Source organism: Juglans microcarpa x Juglans regia, chromosome 1S (assembly GCF_004785595.1).
Source record: "Juglans microcarpa x Juglans regia isolate MS1-56 chromosome 1S, Jm3101_v1.0, whole genome shotgun sequence".
Classification (NCBI taxonomy): domain Eukaryota; kingdom Viridiplantae; phylum Streptophyta; class Magnoliopsida; order Fagales; family Juglandaceae; genus Juglans; species Juglans microcarpa x Juglans regia.
In genome coordinates this window covers 23,403,330-23,431,027 of record NC_054595.1, presented here as the reverse complement: position 1 = coordinate 23,431,027, position 27,698 = coordinate 23,403,330, and the positions used below count along the sequence as shown (strand labels likewise).

The window sequence follows — 27,698 nt, the reverse complement described above, 5'->3', positions numbered from 1 at the left end:
TATCTTTTAGACAAGTGAGTAAATAGAAATAAATTGCTTTAATAATTATGCAAGGAAACAAAGATTGACTTTTGCTATACAGAAGCGTGTTAATATATCGCTTAAAGTGAGATTCATTATAGTTTAAAAACAAATTAAAACATGACTATTTTTTAGCATTGTTGATGTGGAAAACTTTCATTTTAGCGGTGTGCCGAGTGCGTTAAAAAGAAGGTTTCTAAATAGATTTTTTCAACAAAGATTATCTCATGTTTTGATATAGTTCAAATAAACATTGATATATAAGAATCTAGAACCTAAAATATTTAATGGGATATACAAGAGCAATATAGTGTATGTGTTATGCTACTCATCATCTCATACCACATATCATACATATTTTAAATTTTTATTTTTATTTTATTCTTGCTAAATTAATCAAGATGTTCTACTTAGCATCTATACACCTCATACTTGTTATGGGAAAAAATAAAAAAAAAATCATGGTGTGTGATATGTGGAATGCTAGTAGAATTATTATATCAGTTCTTCTATATACAGTCAGTAGATACAACCGGCGTGCAGTTGTCCACGCCACATAAAATTTAAAATGAATTCTTCCTTTCTCATCAGCTCGGTCTCTCTCTCATAAGCTCGGTCTTTCTCTCTCATCAACTCCATCAGCTTGGTCTCTCTCTCTCATCAGCTCGGTCTCTTTCATCAAGTATCTCCACATCAGCCACGTTTGCACGCCGTTTGCACCAGACGCTTGCAACAAACGTTTTTCTTATTATATATTGTATAAATTATTTTTCTTATAATCTTTCAAATAATATTAAATATTCTCTATTTTCCGTACAAAATCCTAAACTCGATATAAAAATTATCTTCATTTACACTATAAGTAAATTTTGCTAATAAATGAACTACCTTATTTCCTTCTCTATAAGTATGTCGAACTTTCTAATGAGGTCTATTTACTAGAATTCCTCTAATGTCTTCTATTAACTAACCATTCCATTCCCAGTGCTCCTTTGTGTTGTTAATTGCACTGATGATCCCCATAGCATCCCTTTCTAGTACAACATTGCCAATTTTGAGCTCTGTACATAGTTTTAAAGCTCTCCACAAAGTTATGGAATTTGCTAAGGTTGGAGATGTGATCTGTGTTTTTGAAAACATAAAGAGACATGAACTTCCCATTTTTCATCTTTGATAACCACACCTGCTCCCATTTTTATTTTTTATTTTTATCAAAAGCAGCATCCCAGTTTATCTTCACAACACCTTCCACAAGAGCTTTTCATCTAATAATATCTCTACTTACTTGAGTATTTACTGAATTTCTACTCTATTTACAATGGGCTTGCTTATATTCTGTTAAACTAGTCCTAGCCTGATTAAAGATTGCGCTTGGACTGAGAAAATGCTCCTCAAACACAAATCTGTTCCTTCTCAGCCATATATTTCTCATGACAGCGGCTGCTAACTCAAGTCCATCATTTAGGCCTCATTTAGTTACGCAGTTCATATGGGATGAGCTGAGATATTTTATATAGTAATGAGATTTTTGAGTTAAGATGAAATGAGATAGTTTGTAAAAAAATGTGTTTGAATTGTAAGATGAGATGAGATGAGATGGTTTTAAATTTTTAGGGATTTGATAAAGCGGTGGGTCCCACCAATTATTGAAAAGTATTTTTTATTATTGAGTGGGAAATATTATGAATATATTAAAAATAAGTAATATCTATTATTAATTTAAAAACTCATAAATATTTTGACTTTTCCAAAATATATTTTTTGTAGTTGGAGTGATTATTTCAATATTCCCAAATATGAACGCATTTCTTTATTAAACGAAATTATTCTAATTATGACTTATTTATTATACTATATTTTATAAAATTTGACATATATTTTTCTAATTATATATTGCAATAAAATAAAAAAACTCTAAAGGGTAATTATATATATTAAAACCGTGGTAGTTAGCATTAATGTAGCAGTATTGTAGAGTCAGATGAAACTTTGTAGTAGGTGAACTGTAGCGGTACTGTATTGTTACTGTAGCCCAACTGTAGCGATGGTTGAAAAACTAGAGATGAGATAAGATTTTGTATTCTGTTGTTTAGATAGGCAGATGAAAGATGAACTACAGCTCATATAAGATAATTTGTATCTCATTTGGGCATCCAAACCGGGCCTCAATCTCTCTACCATCTTCTTCCATACAAGGCCAACATCAACTTCACCAGAATACCATTTCTGTATAGGACCAACCTTCTCTGCCTAGACATCTATAGCAGTTGGACAACTCCATATGGTGTGGCAAGTGGTTTCTTCCTTTTTCTCACATATGGGACATCATGGAGTCTCGATTACCCTCCTTTTAAACAGGTTACATCTTGTTTGTAAGCAATTGTTAAGTACTTTCCATACAAACATTTTAATCACCCCTGGAACATTTAGCCTCCAAAGAGTTTTCCACCTTTCATTTTCCTTCAGACCCATAGGATGATTCCCCACTCACCTTTCTCTTTCAGCTTAGCTCAAGATGGTATGGAGATTTGACATTGAAAATAGCATTCTTTTAGGGTGCCCAAATTTGCTTATCAGGCAAACCTAACTGACTAATCGGAATGCTGCAAATTACTCCAGCCTCTTCTTCACTAAAGGTTTCCTTCACTAAATCTCCTTTCCACCTTCCTCGACTCCCATCAAACAACTGCACCACCCTAGCATCTGTTGTGAGCTTTTTTATTGGAGATTGAATTTGATAAGAAGATAGTTTGGGGATCCATTTATCCTCCCATATTTTTATGTTATGCCCATTTTCCACCCTCCAAACAAGCCATTTCCTTCAAAAGCTCAATGTATCCCCACATGCTTCTCCAAATCAGTGAAGGGCCATTGCCTATCTTTGCTTCTAGCACATTAGTATGCTTAAAATATTTGTCTTTGAGCACCCTTGTAGCAATGGAGCTAGGATTAATTAGAATTCTCCAACATTGCTTAGCTAGAAGAGTTTTATTGAAACTCTCTAACTCTCTGAAGCGTAGTCCTACACTACTTTTTGAGGCCCCCATCTTCACTCAGCTCATCCACTTTATCTTCTTATCATTATATCTGTGACCCTGCCAGAACTTTGCCATTAAAGCTGCAAGTTCCTTACACAACCTCTTTGGTAGAGAAAACACGCTCATGTGGTAGGTAAGAATAGATTGGATAACAGTTTTTAACAAGAAATCCTTCCCAACAGATGATAGAAAAAGGTTATTCCAATTGTTTTTCTTAAGCTAGACTCTATCTTTAATATCTCAAAAGGTATTGTACTTTGATCTTCCCACCATTGTAGGTAGACCTAGATACTTTTCATAGTTATCTTGCACCCTAGCTCCAAGCTCTTGCACAATTCTATCACAATCTTCATTTCTGTCATTTAAGCTAAACATGATGGTAGTCTTATGCTTATTCAAGCACTTGCCTGATGCTTGGTCATACAGCTGTAATATGCTACTTTTTTTGTCATTCGTCCTAATATGCTCTCTCAAATATTATGCAATCTTCTGCAAAAAGGATGTGAGTAAGTTTTACCCCTCTCTTTGCCACTGCCACACCCCTTTTCTCCCCTTTGTTTATGCCGCATTAATTAAATTACTCAACTCTTCAGCACATAAAAGGAATATATAGGGGGAAGGGGGATCCCCTGCCTAAATCCTCTTATGGGACATATCACCTCACCAGGCTCCCCATTTATAAGCACAATATAAGTAACTTAGGTTATGCAAGCCATTATCAATTTAATCCATCTGTCTCCAGGGCCTAATTTTTCCATCGCAACTTTAAGATAGGATCACTCAACTCTGTCATAAGCTTTTGAAATGTCTAACTTTAAGGTCATACTTCTCACTCTTCCCTTCAACCTTGTTTTCATAGAATGCAATGCCTTGTATGCTACAATGATGTTGTCTAATATCAGGCTTCCCGGTATAAATGCACTCTGATTCTTAGAGTTAATTTCATTTAGCACCTTGCTCATTCTATTTGCAAGGATCTTAGCTACAAGATTGTACAGAACATTACACAAACTTAGAGGCCTAAAATCCCCTACATTTTTTGGTTCTGCTACTTTGGGATTAGAGCCACATAGGTGAAATTCAGAGAGTCTTCCAATTTATCTCCATTTAAAAAACTTAGAGCTGCCTCGCTTATATCATCACCTATTATGCTCCAGAAAGTTTGGTAGAAGCATGCACTATAGCCATCAAGTCCAGGGGATTTGTAAGGTCCCATTTGTTTCAGAGCTACCTTCAATTCCTCTCTAGTGAAGTTTTTCTCCAACTCAACATTCATACTGCTTGTTGTACCTCTAGAGACTGCACACAGTCCTCTATTACTCTTTTGGAAGGAGCTTCAAACCTGTATACTTCAGAAAAGTGTTGTCTGAAAGCCTCATCAATCTTTTCTTGTTCTACTCTCAGCTTTGACTAAGCATCCACCACAGAGAGGATTTGGTTTTTTCTCTTTCTTTGATTGGCACAAGCACGAAAGAATGTCGTATTTTTGTCACCAAAATAGTACCAATTTCTCTTTGCCCTTTGCTTCCACCTTATATCTTCCTGCTCCAAGAGCCTCCCCATTTCCAGTTGTAGTTTGTGTATTTTTGCTATATTTTGTGGCCCTTCCAAATCTTGTAGTTCTTTTGTCCTGGTAGACAACTGTTCAATATTTTCACTTCTCTCTTTATCTTTTTTTCTAAAACCACACACCAGTGTCCCACTGCAAACTCTTAAAAGTTTTTGCACTTGCTTCATAGGTTCATGAGACTGCTGCTTCTCATACCATACATTTTCAACCATTTTCTCACATTCCTCCTCCTTAAGCCAATTGCCTCAAATTTGAAAAGATGGTGTCTTCTCTTCTGCTTTCTACTGATCCCTTATAACAGACAACATAGTTGGTTTATGATTTGAACTTCTAGCAACAAGCCCTTCCACCAAAGCTTCTTTAAACATATCATTCCATTCATTATTCACCACATATCAATTAAGCCTCTCCTTTGTAAAGGCATGATCATAATGACCGTTATGCCATGTGTCCCCTCAATATTTTCAACCATTACTTTCCTTTGAAAAGTCAACTATTCAGTCAATAAGAAAATAAAACCAATATGTTCCGTCATATATCTCAAAATGATATTTATAATCATAAAATGTGTAAGTACCATATAATCTTTTTAAAAAAATAAATAAATATGAGATTTATATAAAAAAAAATTAATTGTTTAATAATAGATCCTACTCTTTTTCAAAAGAAATGCACGACGCTTGCACAACCTATAACTGTATCTAACATTATTCTCTTCCTAGCCAAGTGCATTAGCATCCAGTAATCGATATTACGTAGACTAGATATGTATATGTTATTCAAATTACATAAAAATAATATTGCATTGGATTAGTCAAATGTTGACTAAATTTAATTTTTACAATACTACTCAAACAAATATATGAGATATTGTTCCTTCTGCAAGAAAATATTTTTATTGATTTTGTTATATTCTAAATAATATTATATGAGATACTATTAATTGCCCACGTTTTATTATATTTTAAATTACACCATGATTTGAGTTAGATAAAACTTTGATAAAAATTACTATTAGATACACTACGATCGTTAGATAAAAAAAATGTTTAAATTAAATTTACCGTTTGATGCATAATGATAGATAGATAAATAAGATTGTTAGATTTGTAATAACTTTTAGCTTAGAAGATAGTTAGATAAAAACAATTGTTAGATGAAAATTGTCATTGTTAAGATAAAATATAAATAATTAAATCTACATATTTCTATAAACTTAAACTTTTGGGATAAATGATGATTTTACATGGTATCATATAAGAGATTTTGAGTTCGAACTCTTACTCTATACTTTACCTATTTAATTAAATATTATACTTATTGAGCCTACTTATTAAAGAAAAATTTGGTCCACACTTGAATGAAAGTGTTAAGATAAAATATAAATAATTAAATATATATCTTTTCATAAATTTATATTTTTGAAATTAGTGGTGATTTTATAACCATTGCACAAAAAGATGTTTAGATGAACTAAGAAATATAGCTATTGAATAAAAAACATTAAAAAACAACATTTTAACAATTTAGCTAAACTTATAAATAAATTTACGTGTGATGTATAGAAAGTGTATCATATAAAATAACTAAGATGGCTTTCATAACTTATAAATTCTAACTCGAAACTTATAGATCTAGAAATCAATGTCAATGCATGCACTATAATATATTTATCCATTTTCCACGAGTTTGCTTTTTCAAGATCTACTATCCTGGAAAATACTTAGTTGATGACACAAAAACTGTCCGTAAAAAAAAAAAAAGCATTTTGCAGCGAGATCATGTCTAGCGAGCAAAAATTCAACAGTAAAAACAATTTTTTGCGGCAACAAAAAGTTACTGAAAATAATTTCGCCAGATAAGACACCAAAATCACTTATTAGTTTTTGTGCTGAGCAACTATTAGCTTTTGTGGCGATAATGAACCACTGCAAATATTTTTAAGACTAAAACTCACTTTTTTCCCTTCATTTCTTTCTTCCACATCCCGATACTTTCTCTTCATTCATTCTTTCATTTCTTCTCTTTCTTTCCTCCTCTTCCAACTTGCTCTATCTCCCCTCCCGTGACCCCCCCAGCATGCCAGCACTGCCATCGTCGACAATGCCACCTCCATTGTTGCACCTTGCTGACGACTTCCTCTTTTTCCCTTTCTTGGCCCCTCAATCGCCATATGTCTCTCTTGGTATCTCCCTCCCAGCGCTGCCTCCCTTTCCCTCTTCGATTTCTTTCCCCCTCACGGACCCTGCCACCACCAGTAGCCACAAACACGCCGCCTCCCTCCTTCAAGCACAGTAAATTTGCAAGCCAACCTATGATGCCTCTCCCTTCCTCTCGAACTCCTCTCTTTCTCTAGATCTCCCTCTTCTCCCTCACGGCTTCTCTTCGTCTCAGCTATGGACAATGGAAGCTTAGCCACCAGCCACCGTGAACAACATCCCAAAACCCCCCAACGTCTCTATCCCCCTCTCTATTTCTCTCTCTCTCTCTCTCTCTCTCTCCTCACCGTGCATGACAAGCCCAACAACCACCAATAGATTCTCGCTACCAGTCACCTCCTTACCACCAAACTCCTCTATATGCCACCTCACAGTCCCTTATTTTAGCAATCCAAAAAAAGAACAGAGCACCACTTGCTCAGCCTTGAACCACCGTGGACCAGTAGGCAACAACTGCTTTTCCTGCCTCAAGCCTATGTTCAGCTTCAACACCAACAACCATCCGAGACATTTTTAGCCCTAGAGTTTTGGTATAACCCCTATTTCCCTATCTCTTAGATTAATAAGCATACTTGATTTAAATGACGTTGTATTTGAATGCTTGGGCATAGACAAGTTGTGTTATATTGAGTTGGAATTGATTTGAGCCATGAATGAAGCTTATAAATCTATATGATTGTGTTTGGGGTTGGTGTATAAACGATATGAACATATTTGAATATTGAATGTGTTGGTTTCAATGAACAAAAAAAAAATGATGTAAATGTTGGGAATTGTGTGGAATCATGAATGGAGCTTATTAAAATTTTAGAATTTGTAATTGTGTTGGATTGATATAGATGGGCAGCAAGTATGTTAGTAAGTTTTATATAATGATAAATTGAGTATGTGTATGGACTCCAAGATATTTTCAAATTTGTGTTATGTGAACTTGGTGTATGGTTTTTGTTTTATTTTTTGATAGAACTTGGTGTATGGTTTTATGTTTGAATATATGGACATATTTAATGTATGTATAGAATGTGTTGGTTGTGATAGATTGAGAAGAAGTGGGGTGGTTTGTGATGGGGTTAAATGTTGTGAAGTAATGAGATTTAAATCTGAAGTTTGTGATTAGGTTGTGTGTCGTGTGAAGTGATGGGTGCTTATGTATTGGTGAAATTTGTAATTATGAAAAAATCTACTTTTAACAATAGATCCCTTTATTTAAAAAAAAAACATAAAAAATTTTCGTATTATAGAATTGTATATAACATTACTATTTTAAAAAATATACATAAACTTTACATAATTTAAAAAGAATTGTGTAGACTTTTTAAACAATATGGTTTTCAAGTGAGCAATGAATGCCGTGTCTCTCTGTATTGAATCGAGGGAAAGAAGGAGAATTGATATTTTCTGCCCACCCAACCAAGACTTTTGGCACCTGTCCACCGAACCAGACGGAAAGCGAGTGAAAGAGAGACAACAAACCAACCTATGCAACTTAGCACTGAACAGAGCTTTCCTAGTGGAAACCATGCAAACAAGAAAGCTTGCCAAGTGGGATACCCCTCTCTCTCTCTCTCTCTCTCTCTCTCTCTCTCTCTCTCTCTCTCTCTCCCTCACTCATTATCTCAGCTTCGTTCGTCTCAATATAATCATAAACGAAAATTATTCTTCGTTACATTATTTTCTCTTTTACTGTTTTGCCCCGCTTCTGCTGGGTATGTATGTATATATGCAAACCATTAATAGGGTTTTACCTAATTTGTCAGCGGCATTATTCAGGATCTAATTTGTCACCGACATCATATAATTATTATAATTTTTTAAAAATTTTATATAAAATATGATAAATAATTCAAATTTTTTAAATTAAAAAAAATTAAAAAATAAGATTATAAAAATATTTTATTCAACTTTCATATCATCTCATATAATCTCAATTCACTATCCAAACTTCACAAAAAATAATTTCTTAGTTTCGTCATAAATTTCAAAGGAAGATGTTATTAATTTTATAAAAAAAAACTTTTATATGCGATGCCAACCAGCGTTTTGATAGAGACGGGGCAATATTGTCAATCAATTTTTGAATTATTTTTTAAAAATTAAATAATAATCTAAAAAATTATAAAAGTGTTACACAATACACTCTATATAGTGAGACAAAAGAAAGACCGGAGAATATGATATATAACAGCAGCATTAAAACTTTCGGTGTAATAAATTGAAAAGGGTGATCTCGTAGTTCCATGAAAAAGCAATGGCATTTTTCCTAAATTTTTTTTTCGGTTAACATTTATACCATGTACGCAGGCTGCAGCCACTGCCCACTTAAGAGTGGCTCTCTTTCACTTCCCTTGCCTATAAATTGTCGCATTTTCTCTGGGTTCCTGTGGAGGAAGAATACCGAGAGGAAGTTGCTGAGAGAAACGAAAATGGCTCTCAAACTCGGTCTTTTCACTTCTCAACCTCCAAAGCTGCCTTCTTTTGCTGTCCCACGCAAGTCCGGCCTCAGATCTCCAAAGTTTTTCATGGCCTCCACCCTTCGCTCTGGCTCCAAGTGAGTGCTTATTCGTTCAGTTTCTGGGCCTGTGCAAAGATTTTCACGCGTTCATTCCATTGGGATAATCGATGGATCTTTGTTTATTATTATTTTTAGAGATGTTTATGGATCTGGGTATTCGTTTTTTTCCTTTTACCCCATGATTTTGGCTTAAGCTTGCATATCAAATTTTATGATCTTTTTGTTGGCTTCACTATGAAATGAGTTTTTATTTTTTATTTTATTTATTTATTTTTTATGCCTTTTGTCTATTTTAAATTACCCTATACGGGTTTTTGTTTCCCCTCAAACGATTCTAGGTGATCTTCAAGATGTTCCTTTATCTTTGCCTGATGTTTATCGTCTTCCAAATGCTGCTTTGTCAATCTGATCTTTCCGCTCTACTCGACTATTGCGAATTCAATACGATGAATTTAATCTTCTCTCAGTTCCTTGTGGTGATTTTGCAGGTGGTTTACATATTTGATTAGTGTCCCATAGTCTAATTCAATTTCAATAATCAGTTATGAAATGCATGCAATCTTTCTTTATCTGTGGAAGGAATGTTTCTTATGTGTGTTGAATGTATCAATTTTTCAATGGTTTCTGCTATAATCTATGGAGATGGTTGTTCTGTTGTTTCTGCTTATTCTTCTAGTGTAGTTAATGATTCCATATTTATTTGTGCATGATCCTGAATCTTCTTCTTATTGTGTGATCGGTATGGTCTCCAAAAGCCAAGAAAAGAGAAGAAAACTGAAAATGAGGCAGAATAAGCATTTTATCTTGCACTTTTTTATACTTTTTTTTGAAGTCTTCTCTGCTGTTGCACTTCTCTAGAAGACCCAAAAATTTGTTTTACCTCATATTTTGCTATATTCTTATCTAAGGAATGATTTTACTGACAACGAGACCTTATCAAATATTTTCCTGTTGCTTTCATTTTTGTTTGAAAATTCTTTAAATTTTTCAAGACGATCCGTGTGATGGTCTTTAACTTTCATTTTGTGTTGTTTGGTGGTTTGATTATACTTTTGTAGTACCTGGTTTTCTATGTGATTTGTGATTTTGATGCCTACTTTGTTATCTTGTCATCCTTTCAATTAGTTGGATGGAGGTAATTAAGATATTTATTATATTATTAATTTATTTCTGGGTGGAATGCCTGTTTCCATTTGTTTAGAGTTTTTGGTCTTCTTGTCTTTAGTATTTTTTCCTTTCCCTCTTTTTGGTTTGTTTGTGTTGGCGGAAATAGTTTTTAAGTCATTAGTTTTTAGTATATCCGTATTAATGCATGTTTAGGTTTTTGATGTCTTATTTACCTTTGGTGGAAAATGTGCCGGAAAATTATGCTTTGCAAAAATAATTTGTCCATATTTCAAATTTCCCCCAAGAGTGGATTTATTTTTGAAGGACCATATCATTAGTTTTTTTCAATTTATGTTTATTTTTTTAATTGAATGGATGCATGAAAGCCCAGCTGTTGTTTTTTTCACGTTTTTGGCAGCATTGTGGTTGTCTTTGGCTGGAAGCTTTCTTGATGCATGTCTATACCCGGGTAGGATAGTGGCCCACGGTTGGACTTTGAGGGTTTTTTTCCTACTAACGTGTTTCTGTAGGCCTTTTTTTGTTCTAGCCCATTGTCTCCCCACCCCCCCAACCCAATTTCTTTCTCTTTATCACTTTTAAAATGAAGCCTGTTGAGATGATTACTTACAATCAGCTGAATTTCTTATGTGTTTTTCTTTCTGGTTTGATCTTATATATCAATGTTTTAATCTTCACTCAATTTGAGCATTCAAGTTGGTAGGCCTGTATATTGTATACTGCTTCCTGTTTTGTAGCCCAACTTGGCCCCTTTCTTTTTCCTTCCTTGTAGGTCAATTCTAGGTCTATTTGTGGGTATTAGTTCCACTTTTCTATAGGTGCATATTTGTGCGCATGTCCACATAGGGAGTTCGTTGGTGTTGTCTTATTGAATCAACATTTGTGCGTATGCATGTGCATGTAATAGGTAAAGGAGGGTTCTTCTATTTCTAGCTTTCTGGAATTTCCTGATCTTTTTTCCTTTTCTAGTTTGGTGTTCTCTTGTATACTCGTGTACTTGGTAACGCATTTTTCTTTTGATGAAGATTTTGCATTACTAATTACAAAAAAATATATTCACTGGCATACTGCTGTTACTTGGGGTTAAAATGTTCCTACCGGATCTGTTTTTCAATTTTGTTGATGGTTTAAAATGACATATAATGCGTTTTCATCTAGGTTTTTTACAATGTGTTTTCTTGTCTTAATCTATGGAGGCTTGCTGATGACACTTTTCTTAGATTAGAATTTAAGTATCTGAACCTAGTTCGGATCCTTTTTTGCATAGATTCTTTGGTATGCTCTTTTTTTTTTTTTTTTCCCCTCTTTTTCCTCATTTTGGAGCAGAGTACTCGTATTCTCCCTTTTCTTGGTTTTAATTAACTTATTCATCTAGATTTTGTAAGGGTGTAAACGAGTTGAGTTTGAGCGAGTAGTAAGTGGTAAGTAGTCAAGTTCTGCTTGGGAAGAATCTGTGAGATCCTGAAGAGTACAACTAGCACATTATCTATTCAAAATTATTTATGGGCAGTCTTTTGATGGATCTTATGCGATGAACCATGCCGGAATGAAGCTTTTAGGGGTCTAACTAATTTCTTGTTTGGATGCTTTTCTTCGAGGGAAAAAAAAATGAATCTGTATGATTCGGAAGAGTATACAACTATCACATTATACGACTCAGTTCAATAATCAGGACCTTCCCTTTCCTTTATTTGGTTATCCATTAAAAAAAATTGTCTTTGCATTTGCAATTAATTCTTTTATTCATTACTTCTCCACAGTTGAAAATTTGAAGTTTTACATCCTTTTCTCAAACTCAATCCATTTCCTTAATAGATCTGATACCTCAACTTCCTTAGTTCCTGTAATGCCATGTGCCAATCTACTGTACAACGTTCTCAGCACCAAATTAGTTTTTAAACGCATTTGCATTAGTTGGACATATGTCTCAAATGCGGTTGGACTAGTGATAGGATCTTGCGCACCATATGCATCTCAATTAATCTGAGTTGTACTACATAACTGAAGTTCCCACACATCAGTTTTCATGTACTGGATGTAATGTGTCGTGGATGAACTACAAATAAGGAAATGCACATGTCCTCTTCTCTTGGGTCATTGTGAACCAGTGCACAATTTTGTGGCAGGTATCACCTGATTTTTTCCCCATCGGTTGCTGGGACAATCTAATACCAAATTCTTCCATTTAATGCAGGGAGGTTGAGAATCCAAAGAAACTTTTTATGCCTCCTCGGGAAGTGCATGTTCAAGTCACCCATTCCATGCCGCCACAAAAGATTGAGATCTTTAAATCCATGGAGGATTGGGCTGAACAAAACATTTTGGTTCACCTGAAGCCAGTCGAGAAGTGTTGGCAACCACAGGATTTTCTGCCAGACCCTGCCTCTGATGGATTTCATGATCAAGTCAAGGAATTAAGGGAGAGGGCAAAGGAGATTCCAGACGAATACTTCATTGTTTTGATTGGGGATATGATTACAGAAGAAGCCCTTCCAACTTATCAAACAATGCTTAATACCTTAGATGGAGTTCGGGATGAAACAGGTGCAAGCCCTACTTCTTGGGCAATTTGGACAAGGGCATGGACTGCTGAGGAGAACAGGCATGGGGACCTACTCAACAAATATCTCTACCTTAGTGGACGAGTAGACATGAGGCAAATTGAGAAGACAATTCAGTATTTGATTGGGTCAGGAATGGTGAGATCCTTGCCAAATATACTCAGTCTTGTCTCGAATCCTTGCATCACTTTATTTGTTTTGATAGTAGAAATCTTTGAATCACTTACAGTTGGTGTGGGTCCTTTGCAATTCATGCAAGGATTTCGTGTTCAGTGTCTGTAGGAAGCCCATGTTTGGAACTTACGCAGGCCATTGGCTTGTTTTATGCATAAATGAATGTAAAGGTTTCAAGCACAAACACAAGCATGCATAGTTTGAAGGTTAAGTACATTGAATCACTTCACTGCCGATTGCCTTTACTGGTTTATTGCTCCAAAATTTTCAGATTGATGGGTACTTAGAACTGTATTCAATTCATGCTATGGTCCCCTAATTTGTCTTCTAATATAATGGTTTTGAGGAAAATACATATCCTTTCAAAAAAAAAAAAAGAAGCAGCAGCAGTTTACTTGATGAGTACTTAGATCTTCTTTTGTTATGTCTATCACCGTCCCTGCTTGATCCTTGACTTTGATTTTCTTAATATCTTTTCCTGTAGGATCCTCGGACAGAAAATAGTCCCTACCTCGGATTCATCTATACATCTTTCCAAGAAAGGGCAACTTTTATCTCCCATGGGAACACTGCCAGGCTTGCCAAGGAGCACGGAGACATAAATTTGGCTCAAATATGTGGCACAATTGCCTCGGATGAGAAACGTCATGAAACTGCCTATACCAAGATAGTTGAAAAGCTATTTGAGATTGATCCTGATGGAACTGTCTTGGCATTTGCTGACATGATGAGGAAGAAAATCTCCATGCCAGCCCACTTGATGTACGATGGCCGTGATGATAACCTTTTTGAGCACTTTTCAGCTGTTGCACAGCGACTAGGGGTCTACACTGCCAAGGACTATGCTGATATATTGGAGTTTTTGGTGGGAAGATGGAAAGTGGAGAACCTAACTGGACTTTCAGCTGAGGGGCGAAAAGCACAGGATTATGTTTGTGGGTTAGCCCCAAGAATTAGAAGGCTAGAGGAAAGAGCTCACGGAAGGGCCAAGCAAGCACCCACCATTCCATTCAGTTGGATTTTTGATAGAGAAGTGAAGCTCTAAGTGCAGTACGGAAGGAAAAGGTCTTCTCTCCTGCATGTCCATTTCCTTGAATCCTAAATGGAGTTGTGGAAGTTTTCGAGCTGCATTTTGTTTCTGATTCCATTATGATGTTCCACAAGTATGCACACTGCAGAGAATTTGTTGGGAACGAATTGGTTGTAGATACGGTTTTTTCCCGTTTGATGTCATAAGATATGTCTAGTAGTACTTTACATCAGTTTCTGTTCCTACACAGTTTATCAGTGTGAGAAAAACGTTTGTTTGTTTTTTTGGAAATTTTAATTCTGATGGCAATCTAAGTTGATGTGTCTCTCCCCCCCCTCCCCATGCCACCATGTGACCTCAGTCAGATTGAAAGAGTTGGTAATGATTGTGACCCTGGCCATCTTTTAGTTGAATTTCTGAAATGGAGGATGGTTGAACGTTGATTGAAACTTGTTTTACTCCAACCATGGACTCGTGGCGTTTTGTGTTTTAGGACGGGGAAATCGTAGGTGGTTTTTCTATCTAAGCATGATCATAATAGCAAATTACTACGGAAACCGGATAAGAGTGACATAGATGTTGGGAAGCTCTAAGCGCTCTCTCTTAAGTCGGGTTTAAGCCATAACAGAGACCCTAACTAGCTCCAGGTAGAAGCTCAATAAATCCTTTGAATTCGTGATATTTGTCCACAAAGCTAACATGCATCCTGTAGTATCAAAATAATAAGAATGTGGTCAATGTACACAGGATTCTACTTGCTGTAGCCCAGCAGGTGGTGCTGTTGGTTCTGCAGGTGGCGTTGTATCTCCGCGCCGGTGTTGTTCCACTTGAGGTCAAGGGGAGGTGGTCTTGTGGCTTAGAAGGTGGGAAGCTTCCTTTAAAACTTCAGGAGATGGCAGATCGAGCTAATTCGTTCCCAAGAGAGTTGTATGTACTTGAGGCTTTGCCCGTTTCATACCGTCGTTGTTCGATGAAAATGAAAGTAAAAAATATGCACAAGATTTAGATGCTCTGGCGATTTGTTTTTTCAATGAGCTAGTAAAATTCATCTAACGTATTCGCTCGGGACAATTAAGAGCTTTTGATCTACAAGAAAGTACAAGAAAAAAGGAATATCTGACTTCAGCAATGGGCTTAGAGATAGACTGACACGAAATGTAGGTTTGAAATGCTAGTCAAGATAGGCTACACGCCTACACAGATGGCACAACAAGCCGCCATTTCCATCTACTTCAAGCTACATTATTTCACAAAGATTCGTTAAAGTAGTTGAACTCCAAAACCAACTTCAAGTTCACCTAAGTTCCCTCACTTCTGTTATTTGGCCTCCTCTATCTATAAATTCCCAAATCCTTCTCTCACACAAACATCAAAGTCCCAAAACCCAAGCTTTTTGGTTCTTTCTCAACACGTTAATTGTCTCGTTTCTCTAACTCCTACCCCCAAGCTCAAGTTAGAAATTTCATATGGAGCTCCTTATGCCCTGTTCACGCATTGTTTTGATAATGGCCATGGTGGTGGTCTTCATTATTCCTGTTTATGGCCAGATTAGTACCCCATGCAACGCCTCCATCATTTCTAGCTTCACCCCTTGCATGAACTTATTAACAAATAGCACTGCAAATGGTACCTCACCAAGTGCAGACTGCTGCAATTCCCTCAAGTCCCTCACAAGTGGTGGCCTGGACTGTCTGTGCCTCATTGTAACTGGAAGCGTTCCCTTCCAAATACCCATCAATCGGTCCTTGGCCATCTCTCTCCCTCGTGCTTGTAATATGCCAGGCGTTCCCGTCCAATGCAAAGGTAGAACATTTGAAGAAAATATCATCAGGAATTTAATTAGGTGGATTTTATGATATTTTTTTGACGAACCTATTGAGATACTAATGCAAGCTTTTTGTACCATTTGCAGCCTCTGCTGCACCTATTCCTGCTCCAGGTACTTATCTACTTCCAACTATCACTGGTTCTGCTTATTGTTAATGGCGTTTTTGTATGCCACACTTCAGAGGCCATAGCTAGTCAATATAGCACTCCACTGAATGTTGATTCTCTTCTTATTTTCTAGTTTTGCTTCCAGCACTAACATGTTTCAAAATGATTGGCAGGTCCCTTCTCGCCAGGGCCAACCCTGTCCCCCGGCCTCTCTCCAACTCCTAGTCCTAAAGGTACTAAGCAAAATTATTAGTCACAGTTGCACATACACAATGCCTTTTAGCTTTGGTGCCAATGATGCTGATGTTAATTTCGAATAATTTGTTTTCTTGGGCAGCTTCTTCTGTCCCGGAACCCATATCACCTACTCAGGCACCAGAATCCGACACAACACCTCTCACTCCACCAGCTCCAACAGTGGATTCCGAAGCTCCAACTGCAACTACAGGAAGCCGCCCGGTTCTGACCCCGTCAGCTGCCATTCCCTCTTACAGTCTCTCACCATCCTTCCTTCTACTTGTGTTAGGAGTATTTATTTGAGCAACTGTTTTAGCCTGTTGTCTTTCCAGTCTGTATGTATGCTTTCGATTTGGCATTGTTGATGAGTACTCTTTCGAGGGCATGACTATTATTTGGGCTCCTTCAGATCATTGAGAGCCACATAGGATGATTATATTTTATGGGAGAATGAATTCTTTGTAAAAACGCATACATCAGTGGAAATAAAGATTTTATTATTCTACTTCAGAAAACATGTCATTTTTTACTGAGGAGTTCGATGGCTGAAATGGGAATATAAGACACAAGTTGCTGAGATTTTCTCTAGAGTAGGACGAGTCTCGGAAACCATATGAACTGTTTCAATTGGTTCCAATTCAAACCTGCAGCCCATTACAGGCATGCTTCTGATGCAAAATTTGATATTTAAAAATTAAAATATCAATGGCTACTGAACCAATGTTGTGATTCTTTTCCACCATGATTCCCAGAGAAGCATGACAAGATAAGAAGAATATAGAAAAAGGCAACATGGAAATGATATGGATTTTCAGTGCCCAAAAAAAAAAAAAGAAAAATCGCTTTCTTGGAACTCCCTTCCCATATTTGTTTTAACAAATGGTGAATTTGAATATTTTTCATGAAAATGAAGTTTTAACAAATCGAATCATCTAATATCATCAGTCTTGTTCAGTTGAATTCTTTCAAGGATGCTGCATGCACCCCCGAAAACTTGAAACCTGAACACTGAATTGCTTTATTAAAGCATGAAGAAATAGGAACCCAGGGAAAAAAAGACATGAAAATAAGATGAGAGCAAACAAGGTGTAACGCATATGCCTCAGACCATTTCTTTCTTTGCTGGCTCATACTGAACGTAAAGCTATAAAACAAATCACACTTCATGACTCTTGTGTAAATTGTGGGAAGTACCATGAGAACTGAATAATGGCATTGCAAAATGTCTCGCTTAAAGAAAGAGATCGACAAAAGAGTTGCATTAATTATCCAGTCGCAATACCACTATCAAACACTACGCATCCAGGTTTATGGAGAAATTTAAAACACCCAACAAAAAGGAGGAAAAAAATAACGACCAAGTAAAGGATTCAAGCTGAAGCCACATCAGCATCCTTGACGGTTTCACGCCAGGCATACTCCCTTGCTCCATCCTTGTCAACAATTTTGATGACAAAATTCGGCGGTGCCACGACCAGCCTGGATCTTATCTCGATAATGCACTTATCAACCAAGTCGATTGCTTCTTCTACTGACATGCGGCTGTGGTAGTGTCTGTCCATTGTGGAGAGTGAAAAATAGGACCCATAACCAAATGCACCCTTGTCGACTTTGTGTAATGTAGCAATATAATCAATGTAGTAAAGAGATGGGCCTGTCTCCTTATCGTAGCCAGCCAGAAGGATATTCACAGAGTATGGGTTCTGAAAAAATAAATTTCACAAGTATATCGTCATTTAGAATCTCAACCACCTAATGATGCTCATGAGATGTGTATATGACCGCATGTGGCAACAGAAGCATCTCAGATTAAAATAATGAAAATAAGTTCATCCATACAAAGCATAGATTTAGCCATGAGTTGGGCTACGTTTACCCAGAAGTCATAGCCCTTTTTAAAAATCAGTTCAATCTTCATATGAAACGTGTTTCCTAGGAGGAAACAAAGAGATAATCTTCACTAGAATAGCCAAAGATAGAGGAAATTCAAAGCAAAGCCTAAGTGCCCTTAGAGAGCAGCTGCCAAAGTCTGTTCTCATAAGAGGGTAAACTTTAAACCTCTACTAACATTCTAGCATAGCCCTTACTTACCACAACCCAAACCTTCATACTGGCAAAATTAACGAACTACTAAAAACAATACTGAAATCCCAATTTGAACTAATGTTGCTCCTACCACCAACATATTTTCCATATACTATATTATAAGCATTAAGTTCCTTATGAAAAGGAACGACCGGAACTTTGAAGACCTTGATTCAGAACTCTTAATCGAGCTGATGGCAGTACCGCCTCTAGATGATCTTAAAAGTTTCTCTTTCAATACCTTATTTCTCCAGGTTAGAGTAATAGACTTCAATGAGCTTATTATCATGACTTCCTTGTATCTATCTTCTAGTTCCTAATCAGGTGCATTCTCTCATATACGTCCCGTGTACCTAGGCTATGCCTATTTTTTATATTAATAAAAAAATACCTATAAAAGAAAAGTTCCTAATGCAAACTCCAACTCATAATGTCAAGCAGTGCAGTTCAGCACCTTATTATCTTCACCATAAAACTAGATCCCAAATGTCTTATTTTATACCCTAAACTATCAAACAAATGAGTGCTCCGTAAAAGAAAATGGCAATAATCTTCCTGATAGAGGCAATTCTCCACATTATAAATCATAATTAGCCTAACCACCCTTAAGAATAGTGAAATGAGAAGAAAAAAAGTCAGATAACACAAGGGGTTTGATCTTGGGTCAAATTTTAAAAATTATGATGAGCGGGGTATTTTTTTTTATAAGTAATAACGAGGCAAAATTGATAATCAAAACCTCTATTCATAGAAGAATCCTCAATTTGACTTTAATTTCGTTATGATTATCCAATGCAAAACACCACATGAGAGACATAACACAAGAAACGAGTTAGATTTTGCACAAATAACTAAGCACGAACAACCAGTTTCACAACTCATCTAGAAAGTAAATATTTTCTTCCATAAAAATTTTACTTTTGCCTCATTTAGCACAAACCCTTATCAATCATTGTAACATATGGGTCCTAAACTAGGATTTAGAATTAAGATTATTATTATTATTATTTTTAGTAATGTTATTATTTTTTTAAGAACTATTTTGAGATAGTGATTGTTTTTTTTTTTTGTGGGATTCTTCCACCCTTCACGCCCATATGCCCCTCAGTGTTTGTTTCCTAGTTGGAGTAGTTTCCTAATTTGTAGCCAAATTGAAGCTTCAAAACCCTAGCCTAAATCTTCTCTTTTTATTCACATTATTCCTCCCTCACGCCAACAACAACCAGGGCTAGAACCCAGTAAAGTCAAAGTTCACTATTCAGAAAACCAGCCCTCACAGCACCACCATGACCTTCCTCACAGCCACTAAGCAACCACCTCACCGGAAACCACCACAGAGCACACTGACGGTAAGCCCTCCTTCCTCCGCTATGTGAGTTGACCCATAAACCCCTGTCATTTTTTATTCTCTCCACCGTGAATAATAAAAACACCCACGTGTTGTTGCTCAGCCCACCGTCGACCACAGAGGATGTCAGACCACCACTGGGTAACCCAGACATTGCCGGCCAGCCAAATCTCGCCAGATCCCCATTATCCCGGTAAGCCCATGTCGGAATCCCTCCATTCTTTTTCTTCCGTCGCGATTCCCAGTCTAACAGACCACAAAATCTCTCTCTCTCAGAAAGTTGAGCCACAGTCGACCTCGACTCACCACCACCGTTGCATTCAGCCTCCTCTCTCGGTAAGTTTGTCGCAAGGTCCTTCCCTCTCTCATGAGCTCCCTGTTTCTCAGCCTTCGGCTCCTCTAGGGATGCCTATTCCTCTGAAATACAAAGTGGGCCTTGGGCCTTAAGCCAATTCGGCCAGGAGCTTTGTGAATCTTTAAGTGGGCTGATTTACCGCATGGGCCTTGTCATATGCTGGGCTCTATTTTTATGCCTTTCAGAAACTTGTATATTATTTAAGTGGACTGGTTCTTCGTGTGGACAGAAACTGTTTTAGTGATTTTAAATCAGACCAAAGTTTTATTTGAACCTATATGTAACCCCTGAACTTATTTTCCAGAAAATGTTAAGGTGAAACTTTTTTTTTGATAAGTAATAATCTTTATTAATGTGAATGAAATTAGGCGATGCCCAAGTACACAGGAAGTCTACTAAGTGAGGCACCTAATTACATTCTAGTAGGCTAGAAAGAAGATAAAAACTCATGAACATTCCCTCCCTTCAATAAAATAGCAGAAAACCACTGGAAAAGAGAGAATACAAAAAAGTTCCAGATTTCCCCCGCTGCATGCTCCTTGTTATTAAAGCACCTGTCATTCCTTTCCAACCATAAACACCACATTAAGCACAAAGGAATCATCCGCCACACGGCTGCTAGTTGGACACTACTATGAGATCTATTCTAGCATGCTAATAGATCCACCACACTCTTGGGCATAGCCCAACTCAGCCCAGCTCTACTAAGAATACCAGCCCATAGCTCTTCAGCCACCTCACAATGTAAGGGCAAGTGATCTACTGATTCCCCACTCTTTTTACACATGTAGCACCACTCCGTGATCATCATACCTCGTTTTCTTAAATTATCAACCGTCAAGATTTTCCCAAGAGCAGCTGTCCAAGTAAAAAAAGCAACTTTAGATGGCACTAATACCTTCCATATACTCTTCCATGGAAAGAAAGTGGGTTGTAGGACTGTCAAGACCTTGTAGAAGGATTTAACAGTAAACTTTTCTTTCCTCGTGTGAGTCCACAACATACGGTCACCCCCATTGGCCCCTAACTTTGCTGAATACAAGTAACTGTAGAAATCTGCCAGCTCTTCTGGTTCCCAGTCCTGAGCATTTCTTGTAAAAGTGACATTCCAAGTGACCATACCATTGGCACGACATAGAACTTATGAAACTGGAGCTTGTTGATTTCCAGCCAAGTTAAAAACAACTGGGAAAGCCATGCAAAGAGGACTCTCCCCACTCCATACATCGAACCAAAAAGGGGTACGTGTTCCATCACCCACCTCAAACTTGAGATGTTTTTCAAAGGTGTTCCACCCCTTCCTTATGAATTTCCATAGGCTTACTCCGTAAGACCCCCTACCCTCCTTAGAGCACCATCCCCCCCACACACAACCATACTTATGATCAATAACCTCTCTTCATAGTGAGTTTCCTTCCATATGGTACCTCCACAACCACTTCCCTAAGAGTGCCTTGTTAAATACACATAAATTTCGCACCCCTAACCCCCCATTCGCCAATGGACAGCTCACCCTTTGCCAACTCACAAGGTGAAGTTTTGATTCCTCCCCCATTCCACCCCACAAAAAAGCTCTAAACAACTTTTCTATCCGGTTTGCCACACTCACCGGTAATGGAAATAGAGAAAAATAGTAAGTGGGAAGGATGGAAAGAGTGCTTTTGATAAGGGTTAATCTCCCCCCTTTCGATAGATATAGCCACTTCCAGCCCGATAATCGTTGCTGGGTATTAAATATGGTTAGTCTATAGCATTTGTAAACCTATTTTATGAAATTATTATTTACATTGTTATTTTATAGAATAGATAAAATATATATTTCTTACTAAATTGTATTTAAAGGATTAAACATGATATTATTGTTTTAATAGCTATATAATATTAGTATTTATTGAATTCAGTATGTAGATGAATATTTTATTATATTAAGGCCTCGTTTGTTTTCACAGTTCATCTCAACTCATTTAATCATTACAACTTTTCCAAATTTTCAGGTTATGCCTATCTTTATCAATACAATTGCTTATTACCTATCAAAAAAAAAAAAAACTTTCCCAAATTTTCACGCAAAATATAATAACAATTCAACTTTTTCAAATCTTAAAACAAAAATAATATTAAAAAAATATATTCTAACAATATTTTATTTAACTTTCAACTTTCATCTCATCCCATCTCAAAAAACAAACGAGGCCTTAAAGTTAATGATATATATTCAATTGGGAATAACGCTATGACAAGTTTTCTAGAAAAGTAGTAACGTCTAGTAGTAACGCGCTATGAAGTGGGAACCAGGAATCAGCGCTAAGAGGTAAGTAGCATGATCATAATTATATGTGTGCAGTAATTATTCTGATTGTGCATGAAACATGTGATGTTTACCCACGCTACGCTACAAGCCAATTCAAGGTTAGGCCCCTTTTCACGAATCTCAATGAATTACAATGATACGCTTGTGATGCTATGCTGGTATGGATTGTTAGACAGATGGGATGTTATGAAAATTACATGTATGCCATGTAATGTTCGTGTAATATTTAGGTCATGTATGCCATGTAATGTTCACGAAATGTTTAGATCATGTTATGCCATGCCTATGTTATGCTATGTGGTGTAAGACTCATATTAATATGCCATGTATAATGTTATGCCATGCACAAGAGTATGCCATGCCAGGTAAATTCATGAAGTCAAACATGTTCTCATGCATTATGAAAGTTAGTAAGAAAACACATGAACGTCGAGTAAACTTTAAAATTGATTTTATGTTATGGGTGGATGTGCAAGCCACGGACTCAAGTGTGGTCCACCACATGAAAGATATGATGTTTTGAAATGACACGGACCCAGGTGTGTTTCACCACAGGTTATGATATGCGGTGCCACAGACTCAAGCATGGTTCACCATATGTTAAGTGATAACACGGACCCAAGTGTATATCACTACATGATATGATACAATACATGGTGCCACATACTCAAGCGTGGTTCACCATATGTTAAGTGATAACACAAAAGCAAGCGTGCATCACTACATGATATGATACGATACACGGTGCCATGAACCCAAGTGTGGTTCACCTCATGTCACGATATGTATATGCGGTCAACAACAACTAGACCAATTCACACATGTAATGATGGCCACTAAATAAGTAAAAGACAAGATGAACAAGTTATGCATAATTGATAGGAAATGCATGGAGTCAGTCACTCATGCGTCATGTTACATGAAATTCCACGATTTTGTTAATTCTGCATATGTTACGATACATTAAAGTTTTTACTTATAAAAAAAAAAAATTAAAGTTTTATTAATCAAGCCTAATGTTAACCCAAGTTAAGTTTACATTATGATGTGCTATTACGAGTCTTCGACTCATTTCTTTTTCTATCTTTATGTTTTAATGTCCCAGATGTTGATTGCGAGGACGCAAAGCTAGAGAGCCAGGAGTAGATTAGTTCAAAGACTTAGACTGGAATAAGTGTTATTTCCACAAGGACTTAGTTTATGATTAAAATATTTGAATAAGTGATCACCACATAGAACTAGTTTATGCCTTTTTCATTATGTTTTCAGCTTTAAGTTATCAAAGACTTTTATGTTAAGTTAGTTTGAACATTCAATAAATTAGGTATTTTCATGACTTCAAATTTCTTTACCCGGCATTATGTTATGAATGTACGTAATATTCCTGACCTACAGGAATGGGTGTTACAATCATACCTTCCAATAAACCAAGAACCGACTTGAATCCAACCCTAGGCAAGATTTAACCCCTAAACACATGCATATCATTTGACATAAACTAAGACAACCTAAGAATTAAGCGAAAAATAAATAAAAGAAACAACGCATATACCTTGCGCAAGGCGGTGGCGAGCTCGCCTCGGGTGAAGTTAGCTGCAGCGGCGGTGGTCAAAGGAATCCCATTTCGGAACTGATACAGAGCCACGTTCTTCTGTATGTACTCCGTGAATTGAACTCTGAAAGAAGAGTTTAAAAAAGAAAACAAAAAAGTTGAAACAAAAAAAAAACGAAATTTTCTTAATTATTTATCGATCAGATATTGCAGAAATAGAAGCGAGACCTGTCGCCGGGCTCGCCGCTGGCGGCGATGAGTTTATGAGAGTCAAGGACCATGATCTTATCCTCGTTGGACTTGTGCACAAGTATGCTGTGAACCGCCGACGTGTCCGCTACCACGACGGCGAACCCTTCGCCCACCAGTCCGAAAACGCACTCCATTCTTCTTATCGATCCGGATCTACCCTCTTCCAATCTATTTCTCACTTCCTTTCCTCGGTTTCTGTCTCCGACTCTCTCGCTCTCTTTCCCTAGCTTTGGTATACAGAAGCACCTTGAGGAACAAGTTTTGGAGGGGATTGTTGGGATTTCGTTGGATGATAAGGGTACTTTAGTAACTGACTATCATGCGCTGGCCGGTTTGGGTTATTTGGGCTTGTAGAATGGGTCTCGACTGTTGAGCCTCACTCACTAATGGTCCTATTAAATCTCGGCCTAGAATCTTTTTATTTTGCAGGTTTAGGTTATGTGGGCTGGTAGGATGGGCCTCGACTGTTGAGCCTCACTAATTGTCGTAGTAAATCTCGGCCTCGAATCTTTTTATTTTCTTGGCGGCCCAGATCATGATCATTTCTCTCTGCTCATAAAATTATTCTAAAGGTTCTTTTATTTTTATTTTTTCGAGGTGGATCATGTGCGACTGCATTGTTTCACAAGCCAGTTCGCTTCTTGGCATTGTGATTGGTTTATACGGTAGATCATTATTTGAAGTGGTCTTTGGCTGCAAATGTGATGCCTGATAAATGTAGTGATGTATGAGACCTTAAATTATTTGAAAAAAAGAAATTCTTACTTTTTATAATAATTTCGATCATGCTCTAATTATATATTGATCATATAGGCCCGATATGGTTTGGGCTTCCCTTAAGGTCTCGTTTGTATTTGAAAAGTGTCTTATTTCATCTCATTATTACAACTTTTATAAATTCTCACACAAAATATAATAAATAATTCAACTTTTTCAAATCTCAATTTAACTTTTTCAAATCTAAAAATAATAATAATATTAAAAAATAATATTATAACAATATTTTTTTCAACTTTCATCTTTTATATAAAATCATCTCATCTCATCTCAAAATCTAAACCATCATAAGACGTTATAACAAAGATGTTTTCTAATTAGAATGGATGCTAAATCGGGAAGTTTGGAAGGGTTGATCTTCAAAGCACAGAATTTTGCTGTCTGGAATGTTAATGTCTCAGGTTTTCTGAGGTTTGAGAGAATTGGTTGGGACTCTGTTTTGATTTAACAGCTTGGTATTCATAATAGCAATAGCATCCTCTCCATTCCACTTGAAATGAACTCTATAGTCTGTATTCACCTAATGTAAAGCATACAATATTTTTGTCATTTCGTTATGTTCCTTGCAGGCAAGCTCAATTACTCAGTAGTAGATAGCAAAGACCTCTGTTGGGATAGGTAAAGCTGAACATGGATGGGAGTTTTCTATGTCAAATAATGGGTGGGGTACGAACACAGAGCTGAGGTAAAGGTTGTCCTTGATGGTTTGAATCCAGGCATTAGCTTAAACTGGTATTGTGTGTGATCTTGAGTCTGATTCTCATGTGGTTTTGAATTGGTTTAAAGGATTTTGGTGGTGTTCATTGAGAAGTGCTTGGGGTATGGAATGATATTCTTGCCAAGTGTTCAGAACTTAAATGTCTGTTTTTGCAATGTATATAGGGAGGGGAATCAAATTGCTGATTGTTTGGTTTAAAACACACTGCAAGGCCCTGAAATTTCTGAAGATTAAATGAAAAGAAAACCAGGATCCTAAAAAAAAATTCATTTCCTCCAAAAAATAGCAGCACATTCATAAAGTGCAATGATAAGCAACTGAGGAGGCAGAGAGTAGCAGGATCAATCCCTCGCCATGGTCTGCACTGCATAGACAAAACTGATGTGCTTTTACCTTGTTTAAAGAATATGCAGCCCACGTTGCCTGCCTTCCCACTAACCTAAGGCTAAAGCTACCACCACAGAAATTCAATCTCTATAATTGAAAACTATGCTATGCATCCATTTAGGCCCCATTAAGCTTCGAGAATATAGGATATGATGAGTTCTAATGCTCATAATTTAGTTCCATAGACATGAATTACTGAGTCAGAGAGTCATCATATTGAATCTGCAAGATATTAGATATAGAGGGGAACACCAATCTGTGCAAAAGGAAAAGCCTCTAAATTATGACTTTTCAATTTAACTGTCAGAACTGTAAGAGGCCTGTTCTGCTTTTAAGTTTGTTAATCGAGCTCACTGGAAAAAGTAGGATAAGAAAACTACTCTTTTCAGTTAAATCATTAGCTGAAAAAATGAAAAGCTTCAGGCCTCCATCATAAACTCCAAACTGATGTCATTGATTACTTCAGTGCTGAATACTTATTATCAAATCCCTACCTCCTCTTCTTTTGGATTGAAACATAAAGAAGCTGTACTCAAATGATTGTGTTTACCTGCATTTGGTCTTCCTTTCAGTCCATTGCATTTATTTTCTCCATTTTACTTGTTTATTTTTCTTCTGCACACACACACAAAGGAAACATACATCTTACAAAGCAAACCTCATCTACCCATTTGGAGCTGCTTGATTAGAGAGTTCATCCTTGCAAAGATGGAGGGAGATCTTTTCATATTTAAATATTGAGAGATTACTAATAAACTAGTTGCCTCACCAATTAAAACAGGAACATTACACAGTCATTATGCAGAACTGCAAATGTTTGGACATGCCTTTCTTTTCTTTTGCCTTTAAGATGCCATAAAACACTTTTTTTTTTTTTTCCAACTTTGTTATCACTCAAACTTGTATTCTACAGGCATATTAGGATCATTTACATTAAGACAGATTCTGTGAAAGCGATGTCATCCAAAGTTCATGAATCATATAGAGGCTGTTCTTTTCCGGTTTGTGCGCACGCTTTAGGGGGTGACCCTGCGAAGTGATTCCCGTCTGCAAGGCTGCAACTGGGGACCCGTGACAGCATATTCAAAAAAAGCTAGAGAAATGCACAAATGCCATTCTCTACCAACTGCAAAGCATGTTCTTCATTGAGGAAGTGAAACTGCTGAAACCTGTTTTTGAGAAGTGTAGTGCTAGGTTCACAAAGAGAATTTACAAAAGTAAGTTTCCAAACTTATGCAGCTAGATACGACACGTTAGATCTACCTTATAATAAAAAGAGCTTTACAATTTGATATACCGAATCAAGCCATTGTCCTCTTTTAAATCATTTGAACTACCCTTTCAAATTGCTTCCCAGTTCTTTTGTTCCGACTTAGTATGTCTTTCTTTTCTCCCCTTTCTCTAATGTAAAAGATAATAAAAATGAGATTTGCATCTCTTTTATTCTTCCACTACCTTAAAACATCAATGGAGGATCTTACATGTACAAGT

General features: G+C 36.7%; 3 protein-coding genes across 4 annotated transcripts; 2 read left to right on the top strand and 1 right to left on the bottom strand.

The window, feature by feature from the left end:
• The first annotated feature begins 9,179 nt into the window (after window positions 1-9,179).
• Window positions 9,180-14,565, top strand: LOC121246033 (stearoyl-[acyl-carrier-protein] 9-desaturase, chloroplastic). Of its 2 annotated transcripts, none has more exons than XM_041144007.1 (3): window positions 9,180-9,396; window positions 12,680-13,184; window positions 13,705-14,565. In XM_041144007.1, exons 1-3 carry the CDS (start codon window positions 9,272-9,274, stop codon window positions 14,263-14,265), a joined length of 1,191 nt encoding a protein of 396 aa, XP_040999941.1. In that variant the 5' UTR covers window positions 9,180-9,271; the 3' UTR covers window positions 14,266-14,565. The 2 variants fall into 2 exon arrangements, with proteins under 2 accessions (XP_040999941.1, XP_040999942.1); XM_041144008.1 differs by having other exon boundaries at window positions 12,612-13,184.
• Window positions 14,566-15,602: 1,037 nt separating this feature from the next.
• On the top strand, window positions 15,603-16,932 carry LOC121246034 (non-specific lipid transfer protein GPI-anchored 20). Its single transcript, XM_041144009.1, has 4 exons — window positions 15,603-16,053; window positions 16,163-16,189; window positions 16,359-16,418; window positions 16,523-16,932. Exons 1-4 carry the CDS (start codon window positions 15,717-15,719, stop codon window positions 16,723-16,725), a joined length of 627 nt encoding a protein of 208 aa, XP_040999943.1. The 5' UTR covers window positions 15,603-15,716; the 3' UTR covers window positions 16,726-16,932.
• A 724-nt stretch (window positions 16,933-17,656) lies between these two features.
• On the bottom strand, window positions 17,657-24,614 carry LOC121246032 (proteasome subunit beta type-2-A). The gene is made up of 3 exons (XM_041144006.1): window positions 24,302-24,614; window positions 24,074-24,197; window positions 17,657-18,125 (listed from the first exon to the last, which is right to left on the bottom strand). Exons 1-3 carry the CDS (start codon window positions 24,457-24,459, stop codon window positions 17,793-17,795), a joined length of 615 nt encoding a protein of 204 aa, XP_040999940.1. The 5' UTR covers window positions 24,460-24,614; the 3' UTR covers window positions 17,657-17,792.
• Window positions 24,615-27,698: the final 3,084 nt, after the last annotated feature.